Consider the following 16,960-nt stretch of genomic DNA (forward strand, 5'->3'; position numbering starts at 1 on the left):
TACTAAAATTAACTGTAGAAACAGATAATACCTTAAAATGAAAGTCATTAAAGTCTTTGTCCTTACTAAATCTAAAATCTATAGACACGATGTCATCCTCTGTGGTCCACGTGACTGTATTGAGGCTTGAGTAACCTTTGCTCAGAGTCTTGGGCCCTGGGTACTGTTTTTGGGCTACCTGTGGCATTCCGTGGTCTTCCTGTGGCTTTAGTAAAGATGGCGGCCATCAGGTGTCTTCGAAGTACAAGTATTCTTCATAACATTTATCCGCTGAATTCAATAGGATGTTTATCATCATTCGTCCGGACATTCCACCTTAGTTTACCAGGTAACAAGCGTCGGTGTTTTGCATGTTCGCTTGTGGAAAATGTTAATGCTTGTCACATGTATTCTGATAGTATTCTGACCATGCGTTTAATATTATTTCATTTCTCTAGTTCAAGAGGGAAAATATCATTACCTAGAAAGGAAAAGAAAATTAAGAAAACAACGAGAGCTAGAGCTAATGGCTAGATACGAGGTAACGTAACCCTTTTTCTGCATGGAGAAAACCTCATAATTAAGCCTAATATATTTATATATGTGTGTGTGTAAAAATTTTAAGCTTAATTAAACTTATATGATTTCATAATGGCTTAATGCCATTTCTCCCGTTTTATTTCTCCCATTTATGAGCTGAAACTTTATTTTGTTACTATAAATTCATTTCTGGTGTTCACTTGACAACTGATTAATTTAAGGGGGTTATGTAAATCAATATGTTGCAAGCATAATACTAAGCCTCCCTTACTTTTTTTCAACTATTACTTTATGTAAAATCAATACTGAAAATATTGAGTCAGGGATAATGGGCATTTGAAGCAATTCTGAGAGAACTTGTCTTGGGCAACGATTTCAGGGTTTCCAGGGGTCAGGGGAAAACACAGTCAGGGAAAAGTCAGGGAATTTTTTATTGAGTCAGGGAAATTGCGATTTTTACTTAAAGTCAGGGAAAAGTCAGGGAATTTTGTTTAAAGTTAACCATGAGTATCCGTGTGATACTCATACTGTTTGCAATTTTCGGATAGACTGATAAATCTTTTCAAATAATGAAAAAAATATTGAATAATTTAGTATCATTTACTACTCTTCCCAGTAGACCGAGGTAGTTGTGATTTTTTAATCGCCTTCGTAGTGTCTGTTATGTTATCCGCAAGTACATTTCAAATCGACCACGTCAAAACATGCCCATGTGATACAACATTGGCATCACGTGGTCGATTTGATTCGATTTTAGTCAGGGAAAAGTCAGGGAATTTCTATTTTCAAAATTGCTGGGAACCCTGGATTTGCTCATCTTACTGTTGTAAATGAAACTTCAGATTTAGCAACTTCTTTAGCCAAACTAAGTGAAATGGAACTCAATCTAATGGATATATATGTGTCAAACTTTTTTATCCAAAGTGGTTTTCATTGTACATTTAGGAGCTCTATAACTTTATTTAGAGACATTTATTTTCTCTGCATTAGATTCTTAGAGACTCTGATATGTAATTGCCTGGTACAGTATCCCTGTCTACCCTGTTCCAGGGTCTTGTTGTGATTTGAATGTTTGTCTTGCAGAGGCTTGATGAAGAGGATCGACCAACTGGCTGTGTACTGTGTCCCAAGAGAATTGACATTGATATTGATTATAAGGTGAACATAAGCAGAGCCCCAAACTTAAAGTGCAAATGAACTCTCCCAAATAGTTGAATGGAAAAATATTTCTTGATTTGAGTGATGCGTTTCTAAGTTATGAAGGTTTATACTTCAAATATGCTAATGAGTGTGACGTCTATTAAGGCTTAATTTAATATACAAAATTGAACTTTGAACTAGTTCATAGATACAGTATTTAAAAAGCATCATTATTTTACTCATGGTTTATATTAAAGCTATTTTTAAATTTTTATTTTCAAAATGGCCAGCATTTAGTATTACTAGTTACAACAAAAACCCTCAAATACCTTACCTGACGTCACCATCATTAACACATTGGAAGTATAAACCTTTATAACTTAGAGACGCATCACTCAAATCAAGAAACATTTTACCAATCAACCATTTGCTTTATGCAGAACCAGTACTGAATATTGTCAAAGGGTTCATTTGCACTTTAATGCTAGGTGAAAGCTCAAAAATCAAATTCGAATTTAATAGGTTAAGCAGGGAGGGAACCCACAGGAGGAAAATCACTGAAGAGAACCAACAAACTACTCTACTCACATGACACCAAGCTTGGGAATTGAACCCGTTTGGCATAATTGGTGAGAGCTACACATTAGAAGCTCACACCACTTGACTCCTCAAGGTAGCACTTGTAATTATCATTATAGCCCATTATATCAAGTTATAGCCCAATTAAATTATTTCATGATTCAATTTAAATTAAGCAAACAAAATTCTGAAGGAAAAACTCTTGAAGCAAAAGAGAGAACTAGCAAGCATTACAAAAATGAAACAATAGGGTAACCTTTCCACTTAATTTTATGGTAGAAATTCTGTATGTTTATTTTTTAAAACTGAGTTTTTTTCAACCAGCATTTTGGTGAGTTTGACTACATTGGCAATTAACTCAAAAGTATGCATTAGGAAAACTAGATAGATTAATAAAATTTCAAGGGGTGGCAAGGGTGGCATAGCTGCTAATGCATTGCCTTTCACGGCTGTGAGTCCACCAGGTCAGACAGCTAGTTTGAGCCCTGTGGAGGCCATATGTGAATTGAGTTTGTTCAATGTTTTATTCTCTTCCTTTTTAATATGGGGTTTTTTCTCCAAGGTCTTTATTTTTCCTTCGTTGTTTAAACCAGCATGAGAGTCAAGCATTTAGTGCACGAAATACTGTAGCATACATAAAGTGGTAGTGAGACTGTGATAACAGGCTCAGATCATTGTTTTTTTCACCAACTAGACCAACAGTAGTGTCTTAGAGTGGATGCAATTACACCCTGAAATAAAATCAAACTAAATACTAACTAATAGTAGCTATTTAGTGAGTAAAGAGACCATTTGTGTCTTTTGTTTAATAAATGTTCTGGTTGAGTGATAGGAACTATTAGTCACTAAATAGATACTATTAGTTAGTATTTAGTTTGATTTTATTTCACGGTTTAATTGCATCACCATTGTACCAATTTAAGTGGGGGTTCTGTCTCTCCACAACCCATCATCAATACCAATACTTTTATACTGTACACCTGTACCAATCACCTCGTACTGTACACCTGTACCAATCACCTCATACTGCACACCTGTACCAATCACCTCATACTGTACACCTGTACCAATCATATACTGTACCCCTGTACCAATCACCTCATACTGTACACCTGTACCAATCACCTCATACTTTACACCTGTACCAATCACCTCGTACTTTACACCTGTACCAATCACCTCATACTGTACCCCTGTACCAATCACCTCGTACTGTACCCCTGTACCAATCACCTCGTACTGTACCCCTGTACCAATCACCTCCTACTGTACACCTGTACCAATCACCTCATACTGTACACCTGTACCAATCACCTCGTACTGTACACCTGTACCTATCACCTCATACTGTACCCCTGTACCAATCACTTCATACTGTACCCCTGTACCAATCACCTCGTACTGTACACCTGTACCAATCACCTCGTACTGTACATCTGTACCTATCACCTCATACTGTACCCCTGTACCAATCACCTCGTACTGTACCCCTGTACCAATCACCTCGTACTGTACACCTGTACCAATCACCTCATACTGTACACCTGTACCAATCACCTCATACTGTACACCTGTACCAATCACCTCATACTGTACCCCTGTACCAATCACCTCATACTGTACATCTGTACCTATCACCTCATACTGTACCCCTGTACCAATCACCTCATACTGTACATCTGTACCTATCACCTCATACTGTACACCTGTACCTATAACCTCATACTGTACCAATCACCTCATACTGTACATCTGTAACTATCACCTCATACTGTACACCTGTACCTATCAACTCATACTGTACACCTGTACCAATCACCTCATACTGTACATCTGTACCTATCACCTCATACTGTACACCTGTACCAATCACCTCATACTGTACCCCTGTACCAATCACCTCATACTGTACATCTGTACCTATCACCTCGTACTGTACATCTGTACCTATCACCTCATACTGTACACCTGTACCTATAACCTCATACTGTACCCCTGTACCAATCACCTCATGCTGTACATCTGTACCTATCACCTCATACTGTACACCTGTACCTATAACCTCATACTGTACCAATCACCTCATACTGTACATCTGTAACTATCACCTCATACTGTACACCTGTACCTATCAACTCATACTGTACACCTGTACCAATCACCTCATACTGTACACCTGTACCAATACTATACTGTACCCTCGTACCAATCACTCCTAGTACTAACCTGTACCAATCACCTCGATACTGTACACCTGTACCAATCACCTCTTACTGTACACCTGTACCAATCACCTCGTACTGTACACCTGTACCAATCACCTCGTACTGTACACCCTGTACCAATCACCTCGTACTGCACACCTGTACCAATCACCTCGTACTGCACACCTGTACCAATCACTTCGTACTGTACACCTGTACCAATCACCTCGTACTGTACCCCTTGTACCAATCACCTCGTACTGTACACCTGTACCAATCACCTCGTACTGTACACCTGTACCAATCACCTCGTACTGTACACCTGTACCAATCACCTCATACTGTACACCTGTACCAATCACCTCATACTGCTACACCTGTACCTATCACCCTCATACTGTACACCTGTACCTATCACCTCATGCTGTACACCTGTACCTATCACCTCATACTGTACACCTGTACCAAGCACCTCATACTGTACACCTGTACCAATCACCTCATACTGTACACCCTGTACCAAGCACCTCATACTGTACACCTGTACCAATCACCTCATACTGTACACCTGTACCAATCACCTCATACTGTACACCTGTACCAAGCACCTCATACTGTACACCTGTACCAATCACCTCATACTGTACACCTGTACCTATCACCTCATACTGTACACCTGTACCTATCACCTCATACTGTACACCTGTACCAAGCACCTCATACTTTACACCTGTACCTATCACCTCATACTTTACCAAGCACCTCTAATAATTTAAATCACCTTTTATCAAAGCAAGCACACAGAAAGAGTGAAATAAACCATGATTCATATGGAAAGTTTGCTAAGTTATGCCAATTTTATATTTTTAGAATGTAAGACTGTTGTCACAGTTTGTATCACCACATACTGGCCGTATATATGGACGTCAAGTAACAGGTATAATTAAGGAAATACAATGCCCCCCCTCCACACACACACTCACATACACTAAACATATTATCCACCAATGATATGAAATGATATCCACCTAACCTATGTCCACCCAAATTCTCCACAGTTGTTATCTATGTAGTACTAGTATTGCTGAGTAGAGTGCAGTAGACCCTTTTCAAGTTCCAAATCACTGCTGTGTTTCTTGACTACAAACTCATTTACTCAGGCTTAGACTGGCATCAGTGTATTATCAATATTCACAGATATCAACAGTAAAGACGAATGCACAACTCCAACAATACAAACACTTTGAAATTTGACGGACCTTGACTGAGACACATGAATATTCTACACAAAATCAAGGCTAAGCCTGAGTAAATGAGTCTGTAATCAAGGAACACAGCGGTAATTTGGAACTTGAAAAGGGTCTATATAGTGTCATATATCCATGAAATAGCACAAAAAATAAATAGCACTAAACACATATTTTTATTTTATTTTCAATTATTTCATAGGTGCTATTTTGTACTAATTAGTTATACTATTTCATGAATGTGGTTTGCACTCTATGATATTTACTTGCTTTTAACACATACTTTCTTTATGCCTTCTTCATTGTGCTTTCAGGGTTATGTAACAAAAGACAGATGGAAATCACCAAGACTATCAAAAGAGCAAGAGCAATGGGTAAGCAGTAATTTTGTAGTGCATTTCCGAGGGTAACAGGATTATAAGTAATGTCAAATGTAAGATCATTAATCAGATCATAATTCCACTTGCATGGTCAGCTAGTTGGAACTCACTTAGCTGGGTTTTGTAAGTGATATAGCATGCTAAAAACGTCCGTCATAAAACCATCCATAACACTGACAGTACACCACACTTGTAAAAACCTCGATGTAAAAATATTGGCAAAAAAATCTCACCTGAGTTTTACAGTGTACTCCAGCTAAGAGTTTTTCATAAAAAATTTCACATTGACAGTACATCACACTCGTAAAAACCTTGATGTAAAAATATTGGCAAAAAAATCTCACCTGAGTTTTACAGTGTACTCCAACTAATAGTTTTTCATAAAATTGTTCTCTTACTATTTAGAGTTCTTGATTTTGTATAAATCATTCACCAATGAGAGCAAAACCCTTGGAATTCTAAAGCAACTTCATCTTTCAACTACTAGTTATAGTAAATAACATTATATTAATTACAGGCTTATAAGGCTAGTAATAATGGGCAATAGTAAGAGAACTTGATGGAAAAATCAAGGAAAAGATCATTTCCAGATTTAAAAATCCATCTTGGTCACAACTGATTTGGAATTATTTTTTATTTTAGGTCTCATGCCAATCACTATGAAATACCTGGAGTATCATAACGATCCAAAATTATTTTGAATTCATCTTACATTTTCATTGATAAAACCTCACCCTGTAACAGTAGAACTCAATATGTACATAATTTAGTCTTTGGTAACTTCATGTACAAAGAGCTTGTACTGAATAAACAAAAAAAAAATAGCCAGTTGTTAAAATATGATTTTTAATTCTGTACAGCATGTACTGTCTGATATATTTGGACAGTGACTGCAGTAAATGCCATGAAATATAAAAAACAGAAAAATATGAGATGAAAAATTCGGAAGATATTTTCAGTGGCTTTGAAGTTATAGAATTTTGAAACCAGCAAAATCTATGAAATCATTTTTGGGTAGCAATTTAAGTTATTTTCTAAATATTAGGTGATCCATTTCTTGTAAAAGTTTCCGTTGCCCAGCTGAGCTAAACATTACAATCATTTGGTAGTAAATAAAGCTGGTTGTGTGGGCATGTCCATAATAGTAGTGTACAAGTCAAAGTAAACCCCTACCCACCACCCCAGGATATATGAGGGGATTAGTATTGAATAGCGAACTAAAACTGACAAATGCCCCACCATATGGGCCAACTAAATTTGGCTTGGCAACATATTCTTTAACTAGTTTTGTAAAATGCTGCGACCCAGAATTTTTTGTGGGATCAATGACCAGCATCTTTGAATTAAATGAATCCCACCTAATGCCCCACATTCCTTTGGCAGGGATGACAAAGTGTGTGAATCCCCCACATAATGATAAATCCTAAGGTATCCTAGGTAATATATCCCCTCAAAGCCCCACATATCAGGGGGGGATTCTAATGATCAAATCTTAGACCTCTAGCTCTGAAGGCTGTGCAGTAACCAACTGAGCCGCGCTAGTTGTTCAAAAGTATGAAAAATTCAGAACCAAAAGGAATTTTTAGTGTTTTTTCTTTCTCATTTTTAAATTGTTTTCAAGTTTATCAGCACCAGCTTTTCATTAATCTTCTGGTCAGAACTACAACAAGGAATGATGGTGATACAGGGGGTAGTCTCCTTTACAGAGGGCAACTATTGAAAAATCTGCAATATTTGAATATCATTTATTAAAATAAATGGCTTCTAATCCTTCCTACCATCCAACATGGCTTCTATCACATAATTGTGAAAACCTTTCCATCTATGAAGTATTACAGTGCGACTACACCAACCAAGGCCACCAAGACAAATTTTCATACAAATTAGCCAATCACGATCGAGTATTTAAACAATAGAATCTGTACAAATTTTCGCATTTCCCTCTTTAAAATCATGTTTTACTTTATACGAGTGTGTGTATGATAAGGAGTGGACGAGAAACAGTTTAAAACCCAGAATTCACTAATTCATCTGTTATGCAGCGTTAAAAATGTGAGTTGTATTGTGGATTTGATTTAAAATTTGTTTGGGTGGCCTTGGTTGATATAGTCACACTGTAAGTTACTACCAACTCTAAGGGTACAGTTACTACCAACTCTAAGGGTACAGTTACTACCATTTCATGTATTTTGCGTATCTCTAGAAAATACCCATCTTTGCTACAAAGAAATTGTTGTTGATTTGACCCATGTACATGTAAATACATGAGGAAGCACTACACCCCCCGAAAAAAAACCTGCTGCACCACTTAAAAGTTCCCCTATTCTTGAACAAGGTATGGACATCTTATGGAACTACAAAATTACAAATACCATTAATAGCAGATGATGCTGATTTTAGTAAGTTGGAGAATCTAATAATGCTTGCTCTCCTAGTGTAGATACTCCTTGATTACATTTGTCATCAGGCAAGCTATAGTCCTGAGTTTCATCATCATCTACATCAAGTGAAGCTGCAACATCTTTCCTGGTATTCTGGTAGTCATTTCCAAGAGACTGACGTTGGTTTAGCGCAGTCTTGTGTGATGGTCGATTGACATTCATTCCATCACTAAAATCAATTAAGTTATTACTTGTTGAAGTGTCCATGTGTTCTACCTCTCTTCTGTGTGAATGACTATGTGTTTTGCTAGCACCAGACCTTCCAGCATGCTTCTGCTTTGATTTCGACATTTGTTTTTCTGTTTTTTTGGTACTATCTTGTGTAATTTGAATCAGATCAGCTGTTTGTACTTCATGTTGCTCAAGCAGCCTTTTTTGCTCTAAAATGTACAGACAAAATAATCAGAAGTTAGAATTTCTTTAAAATTATACCATCATTGATTAAATCTTTCTACTGTACAATGGTTTTTAAACTATTGATTGTAAGAACAACCCTAAATTTAAATTTGGATTTTTGGACTAGCCTAAACATACACATGATTTAAACAAATTTATAAGAAACATGATTATGTATATGGTTAAATGAACAAAACAGAATGTACCTTAAATTCAGGATCGATATTCTTTATTAAAATGTACATTTTTCAGCTTTTACAACATTTTACTTATCATCATGGATTTTTTTATGAAAAAATGTACAAAATTCCATTACATTGAGTTTTCCTTTATTAATTTTCTACTTTTATTGCAATTTTGAACAATTCTTGATAAATATGACAAGATACCGACATATAATTCATGTTTGTGTTCAAAACATGGGTGTTCAACAGAAACAATATTTATATGTGAAAGACTTTCGCTGTCAAAGATATTTATATGTGAAAGACCTTCACAGCCTAACATATTTATATGTAAAAGACCGCCGCTGTCAAGCATATTTATATGTGAAAGACCTTCACAGCCTAACATATTTATATGTGAAAGACCTTCACAGTCAAGCATATTTATATGTGAAAGACCTTCACTGTCAAGCATATTTATATGTGAAAGACCTTCACAGCCTAATATATTTATATGTGAAAGACCTTCACTGTCAAGCATATTTATATGTGAAAGTCCTTTACAGTCTAATATACTATAGCTAGTATGTAGAAATTCATAATATTTGAAATCCGAAATCTACGTATTTAAAAAATATTCCAAAACAACATATGCTTTGTATTCATTTTCATTTGAAGAATACTTTTCTCAGTTGCTGTTAAATTTATAACGATGTTCTTGGACTTTCTTACCTGCAAAGCAGTTCGTAATTAAAAATCTGGTGTAAATTATTGTAATGGTTGGTTTCTAGTATTTCTAACATTTTCACAATGTGGAATTGTACAAGATCTTAATATGGGACATTTCTGTGCTAAGTTTATGATGATTTTGTTCAAATCATGTGTATATTTAGGCTAGTCCAAAAATCCAAATTTAAATTTAGGGTTGTTAAGATACTTAGGCTGTGTTCATAATGTATGGCAGAGTGGGGGGGGGGGGGGGGGGGGGGGGGGCAAGTGAAAGTTTGAAATGTCCAGAATAATTCTTAACACCCCCCTAAAGTCATGTAAAAAAATATGATCGAGGCTTAAAAAACAATGGTGTTCAGGGTCACAACCAAAATTAGACTGAGCATAAATGAAGCACACGATAAATCAAAAAATCAGTGCAGGTTGGCTGAAGAAAATGAAGTATGAATGAATAAATGATCTTTATTTACAACTGGTTTACATAAAAGTTGTACACATACTATACATATAGAAAAGAACTATAGTATAAATAAATTAATAACTATATATGATAAAATTGTAATTTACAATTTAAAAAGCTTAACTACATGTAGAACTGTTGACAAGAATTGAACAGTTTCAAATCTTACTTCTAAATGATGACAATGATTTAGAATGTTTAACCTCTGTCGAGAGAAAGTTCCACAGCTTTGTTTTGTAATTTTTGCAGCTTATTGGCTATTAAACCCTTTGTTGAATTATCCCAAACCACATTACAGTAATTGAATTGTGAATATAAATTATGTAGATTGAAAAGACCTGGATGGAAAAGACTGTGGATCGAAAAGACTGGCTACCAATTCTAGCCATAGTAAATTGTATTATCATCAGCAAACGTCCTCGAAGTTGAAAAATTTAGACAATGTGGTAAATTGTTAGCGTAAGTTAGAAAAAAAAATTGAGAGAACGAGAGAGAGAGAGAGAAAGATGAAGAGAGATAGAGGGAGGGAGAGAGAGAGAGAGAGATGAGGCTAGTTCTGCCTAAAAGTATATTTTTTCTGAGAAGCAACGTTAATGAAGTACCCTACAAATTGTACTTACCCAGTTTTATGCATATTTCTCTTTTCTTTTGTTCCAAATTCTCCCTCAACATTTGAACCTGTTCTGTCATTACACCAACAGTGGATTCACTATTGTTAACTTCTGTTAGAAGCTCCTGTAAGCAATAATATTCATTCTCATTATAAACTAATAACAAATTAACTATGACTGCAACATTACACACAATATAAACCTTTCTAATAGTTTCTGCAATGCCTTATTTTCCGAATTTGAATTCAAGTTTTTTTTTTCAATTTTTTTTTTTTTTAATGAAATTGGAAAGATTAAATCTATTGTCAAGCACATAAAATAAAGCAATGTGGGATTTATCATAAGGGTCTATTGGATCTCAACTGCCGAGAATGGTTCCAGGGTTTAAAATAATGATAAAGACAACAGGTCAAATTAGTTAGCTAAGTCAAACCTCATTCCTGGCTCAACATTACTGTTCAAAATGACCAGCGAGGCAAAGATTTGACTGGACAAGTCCCATTTCTGGTCGGACATTGTCTGATGTCCAGCCATTATCTTAAGCCCTGGGTACAAGGGGGTGATTTCTTTATGACAACAAAAAAAAAGATTTTTTGTTTGTATCTAGTAAATTAACTTATGTACACTGTACCTTCATTTTGGTCATTAAAGAAATACACATTGAATGTGTAGCTAATGGTTGTTGTAAGCATCCATCCTTGTCAATAAAGTCTTCTCTGGTTTAGGAAAGATTAATATGTTAGTCAATATGTTAGCTTAGTACACTTGCTCTGATTGGTTGAGAATTGTGCTTTATTAGCAGAGCACAGTTGCTGGGAAACCAGTGACAAATAAAACTTCAATCTAATGTTGCAAACTTGGTGTCAAAGTATGAAAGGAATTCAGGGGCGGCAGAAGCTAAAAATCTTTGGGGGGGGGCACTGAAAATTATATTTAACGCTATGTGATAATGACAATGTTTTGTTTGATTGCAGACGCATTCTCCGTAAAACAATGACTAAGAACCAATATTTTGGGGGGGGCACATGCCCCCCCGGTTTCGCTGCCCCTGGAATTGAGACATTTTTTCACTATGAAACCTTGATGTGAAGCTAGCAACAACCCATGGTGAAAAAAAACTGTGTGCCACCTTAAAAATTACAGCTGTACCTTTCTTCTACGTTTGTAATTACTAACATTTTAACATGTAAAATTAAGTAAAACACTCAAAATATATCACTATCTACTTACATCAAGACTCCCCTAAATAATAGGCCCTTCGCAGTTAAGGGTCATGTGTCAATTGGTAATTCTTTTTAGCTACTAGTAAAGAACTGAATGAAACAATGTGTAACCAGTGTGTTACCAAATGCAGTTTGATTAAAATCTCTCGAAACAGGTTGTAGAAATCTTGTTTGCTCACCAGTATATTTCACCCATGGGAATCAAGGTGTTCATTTGTTTGCTCTCAGTGAATTAATCATCACGTGATTACTGAGCTGCAAAGGGCCTATTAATCAATAGGTCTATTAGCTAAATGCAATCATTATAATTATTATTAAAATTGCTTGTTTATATAATATTATCTTTTACCCCTACATTTCTCTGTAATGTGTTACTCCAGAAATTATCCATATCCCCAAATAGAGGAATTTTTTAAAGACCCCCTCATTACCCCCAGATATTCCAATTTTCTTTCATACAAACTCTGTAATTTTTGTTCTTTCTCTGACCCCCACCCTTTGGAAATTCCAAATTCCTCTGTGAGATGGGTATGGATAATTTCTGGAACTACACAATCTGAGTTGTGAGAACTGAATAGTTTTCCAGCTAAATACATAACCTTTACTTCAACATAATGAAATGCACACCTCAAGGCCACAAGACGTGTTCTTACAAGTTGCATGTGTTCAGTGCACAAATACAACACTTGCCTGTATATATTTATAACGTCTGTAAATACTTTTGATGGGGTTCTTATTGTTTCTGGCTGTAACCTGTACTCAGAGTGGCATGTGTCACCCAAATTAACTACTTTCATCTCATGGTTTGTAAAAGTGCTGTAACGACAAATGCAACACAACTCAGTAAACACACATTACATGTACCCTCTTGAAATAAAGTTACAGTATCGCACTAGCCATTCCCATACAAAACAATCTCTTCCTCAATATGGAAGCTGCTAACTGTATTATAATGTGCAAACATACATTACAGTGCAACCACTTAAACAGAGAGAAACAATCAAATTGTATAATAAAAACAATAGCAAAAAGGTAGTAGAAAATAGACTAGCTTTATGAGTTTTAAGATTTATGGGTGCAACAACAGGACAAAAAAACAGCACATGCTCCCTGTATTTTCATATTTCCTCAAATTTTCAGGAACATTCCTATATTTTTGGAAGTACATGTAAATTTTTTCTTTGCTTTTTTAAAAAAAAATAGTTGCTCTAGCCAATCAGCTCATGCATTTTTGGGAGTACATGTAAAATATTTCTTTGCTTTTTTGAAAAAAATAGTTGGTCTAGCCAATCAGCTCATGCATTTTTGGGAGTACATGTAAAATTTTTCTTTGCTTTTTTGAAAAAAATAGTTGGTCTAGCCAATCAGCTCATGCATTTTTGGGAGTACATGTAAAATTTTTCTTTGCTTTTTTGAAAAAAATAGTTGGTCTAGCCAATCAGCTCATGCATTTTTGGGAGTACATGTAAAATTTTTCTTTGCTTTTTTGAAAAAAATAGTTGGTCTAGCCAATCGGCTCATGCATTTATGTTGAGCTATGGAATTAAATTGAATGGAGTTTTGCATTACTATAGTTGGCAGATTCACAATGTGGATGACTTCTGCCTTCTGGTTGCTTCATGCTCTGCATTTATCAGTCATGATATACTAAAACAAATATGGTACTCACCCCATTACATGACTAGACGAAACAATGTTATAGTCAAAGGAGTGAACAGACATCCCAGCTGATGTGGATGCAGTAAAAATAATAAAAATGAATTCTGTAGGATAATAAATGATAAAAAATAGTTATATATAATGTAATATTTAATAGTAACTAATAATAATCATTTATTTCTTATGAAAAGCATTTAAAAATTCTAATGGAACATCATACACTGATGAAGTTTGTGCCTTATTTGCAGAAAACACTGAAAATGTTAAGAGGAAATTATTTTCAATAACTAGCAATAATGGCAAAAAGCGCCAAAAGCTAGACTTTCGCATGAGTTTTGATCCCAATTTTCGTTTTGGGTTAACACTCAAAACCCTTTTTTTTAACAGTTAGAAACTGATGTATCATGATAAAATGCCTGTTTGAAGCGGTATTTTCAATTGTACAAAGATGTTTTGTTGCATTTGTGTTAGATTGTAGCTTTGTCAAGTTTTTTTTATAGAAAATGTAGGGGAAATAAGCAAATGAAGGCCTAAACATTATTTTCGATTCAAATTTTTGCTTTGGGTTAACACTTTGATTCCACTTCATTGGCCATCTCCACTTCCAAACAAGTTAAACTTTCTAAATAACAAGATTTTAGCCTTGTACAACAGCCTTTCTTCAAGAAAATAGTTTTTGGCGCTCATCCCTTGAATATGAAAGAATTTTCTCTTAATCCATACTGCAAACATTTTGCTAGGGCTAGCAAAATGTTTAGGTTCAGAAAAACACTAAAAAACCTCAAAATGTCCAGGAATCCAAGGGTTAATAATTAAACTTTGAATGAGACCAGCCCATTTTTCTTGGTTGTGAGATATTCTTAAAGCTTACCCTTGGCTGGTGTAAAATTGATTTCCCTGATGAGATTATGATGAACATGTCTTTCCCTCATGGAAACAAAAGACTGTGTGTTTCTTCTATATCTATACCAACCAATTACATTCTAAAACCAAACAACACCAGTCACATCGTTAGAAGTCTGCTCTAATAACACCATAATTATAGCCAATGACAAGTTTATTCTCAAGCTTTCAAACAATTTGCCCGCAAGCTGGTGCTGCACAATAGGGCTCAGTGTCCCCTTCGAGGTACATTGCACCAATTTCCAACCCCGTAAAATCACCATACCCAACCCATTAGTAAAGGCCAGACACTGAGGGTGGTCACTGCAAGGGTTTGTTTATGTCCTCAGTGGTTCTTTTGTATCCCTCCCCTGAAGGGTGAGGTAGTGTGGAGAGAGGAGACTGCCATTTTACCTGGTCATCCGAGCCATGTGAAGGTCTATCCATTTGTATTAATAATTATTATTTGTAATATAACAATTATTGTTATTACAAAGGCAGCACCTTCTCCTCAGTTATTTTAAATAAGACTCTAAGTGTTGGTCTGGCTGGGACTTGAACTACGACGTCCCGCACGAAAATCTGATGCTCAACCAACTTAGCCAACCTGGTGGCAGTTAAATGTCTAAATCTCTAATCAGCATTAAAGACCAAAGTTTTCAAAAAGTTTCTGCTAAATACTTTTAGTCAGCAGAGTTACTCCAATTTATAAGTTTAAAAAGACTTTTTATACAGTACCTCCTTATTTTTTCCAAGAAGTATTTCAATCTTTTTCTTGTCAATACTTCCCACACTGTCGTAAAAACTGCAAGGAAAAAAATCTTTAAAAATAAACTTTCTATTTATTACTGCTTAGCATACAGTTTGATTCTTTTTATTTATATGAAACTCTTTGCCCATCTATTCTCATGATAATTACTATTCTTTCTGCATAGGTTTTGGTTATTTTGGTGGGGTTATTTTGTGCCATTTGAATGACAATTTCTTCCCCACCCTGGGGCATTTAAATTTTTTAAATGATCTTTGACAAATTCTCATCCCTTGCCCGTATAACCCTCCCCACCGGACTTACATTGATAGGTGAATTTTAAAACTGTTAACTCCTACTATCACCCATGGATTCCTACCATAACCTATGAACTCCGCATGTTGAAACAGGTATTCATTGACACACTAGTACATACAAGCACAAAATATCCCTTACTGTCATCGTGGAAGTAAAAAAGCCAACTACCACCTATTCGTTTATATTTAATAACTAGTACTTTAGCTAAAATGAAGTCTGTGCCTCGTGCATTATTAAACTAAATCTCGCGAAAGTTTATCAGGCTTTAAAATAAAAAAAGTATTTCCTTTAGTTAGGAATATATCATAATAAGTCGACAGAGTAAAAGAGTAAATAATTATATAAAAGAGTGTATAATTCTTTCTTTCTTTCAACAGGAAATGCTTGACAGAACGTACCTGAAAGCTCTTTCTCGCGGGATAAATCCTTGAATGGCTATAAAAGAAACGGCAGCAAAATTGACATAAAAATAAAGCTTTTAAACGATTGCATCAGAAATTGTTATAATCATTGGTTTAGTTAGATTAATTTGACTGGCACTTACTTGCGATTCGTTCAAAACTCAAATGCTGAGAAGAAGAATCACTGATTGTGTTGACAGTTCTTCCGCTAGTGTCCCCCAACAGGAACCCTTCCTGGAACACAATCAAAACTCCGTTAACAAATTAGGTCTCTGTAGAATCTAACATGGCTTCCTTTTAGGACTCACCAAGTCTCCTTTGCCATTTGCCAGTTCTAGGAATAAAGAAGACAAAACAGGACCAGACACTCGAACCTCCATCTTGGATCAACATGGAACTATACTGCTGGCCTATGTCCGCGGGCTCTATTAACAACGGCTCGCAAAGGCTTATTGGTGTAGCCCCGCTGAATGGCCGTTTGTTTTGAGAAGCAAAAACACTGTGCAACTAGCTCCGGTAGTTGTCGTATCACCGTAAAATCTAATAGACCTCTTTAGCTTGGGCGTGAAACAACTAGTAATGACAGTAGGTCTAATTTGGGCAAAACAAACGCCTAACCGTTAATAAAAGGTCTATTAAAAGTCCCCCCCCCCCCCCCCCCCCAAATTTTAAAAAACCCTCTCAGGGGAGGGTCCAGAAATCTGGAAAAAAGGGACTCATCGACCCTCAATGCCGGATTTACGGTAGAAACAAATTGTCTTTTTTTTTTTTTTTTTTTTTTTTTTTTTTTTTTTTTTTTTTGAATTTTGTTGAATAATGCAAATAAAGCAAAGCTAGAGTGTAAATCAATAATAATAGT

At 35.6% G+C, this 16,960-nt stretch overlaps 2 protein-coding genes across 2 annotated transcripts; one reads left to right on the forward strand and one right to left on the reverse strand.

Annotated features, from left to right (window-relative positions):
- The first annotated feature begins 201 nt into the window (after positions 1 to 201).
- LOC116287203 (uncharacterized) lies at positions 202 to 6,893 on the forward strand. The gene is made up of 6 exons (XM_031693840.2): positions 202 to 328; positions 438 to 520; positions 1,603 to 1,677; positions 5,313 to 5,379; positions 6,004 to 6,063; positions 6,712 to 6,893. Exons 1-6 carry the CDS (start codon positions 217 to 219, stop codon positions 6,768 to 6,770), a joined length of 456 nt encoding a protein of 151 aa, XP_031549700.2. The 5' UTR covers positions 202 to 216; the 3' UTR covers positions 6,771 to 6,893.
- A 905-nt stretch (positions 6,894 to 7,798) lies between these two features.
- Positions 7,799 to 16,499, reverse strand: LOC116287201 (BRISC complex subunit Abraxas 2). Its single transcript, XM_031693839.2, has 10 exons — positions 16,410 to 16,499; positions 16,245 to 16,335; positions 16,099 to 16,135; positions 15,373 to 15,439; positions 14,624 to 14,735; positions 13,763 to 13,856; positions 12,784 to 12,909; positions 11,502 to 11,586; positions 10,880 to 10,994; positions 7,799 to 8,890 (listed from the first exon to the last, which is right to left on the reverse strand). Exons 1-10 carry the CDS (start codon positions 16,479 to 16,481, stop codon positions 8,466 to 8,468), a joined length of 1,224 nt encoding a protein of 407 aa, XP_031549699.2. The 5' UTR covers positions 16,482 to 16,499; the 3' UTR covers positions 7,799 to 8,465.
- Between the last annotated feature and the right edge of the window lie 461 nt (positions 16,500 to 16,960).

The sequence above is a fragment of the Actinia tenebrosa genome, unplaced genomic scaffold (genome assembly GCF_029948245.1).
Source record: "Actinia tenebrosa isolate PJP-AT-01 unplaced genomic scaffold, QUT_ActTen_1.0 PGA_scaffold12__29_contigs__length_12842862, whole genome shotgun sequence".
NCBI classification, from domain to species: domain Eukaryota; kingdom Metazoa; phylum Cnidaria; class Anthozoa; order Actiniaria; family Actiniidae; genus Actinia; species Actinia tenebrosa.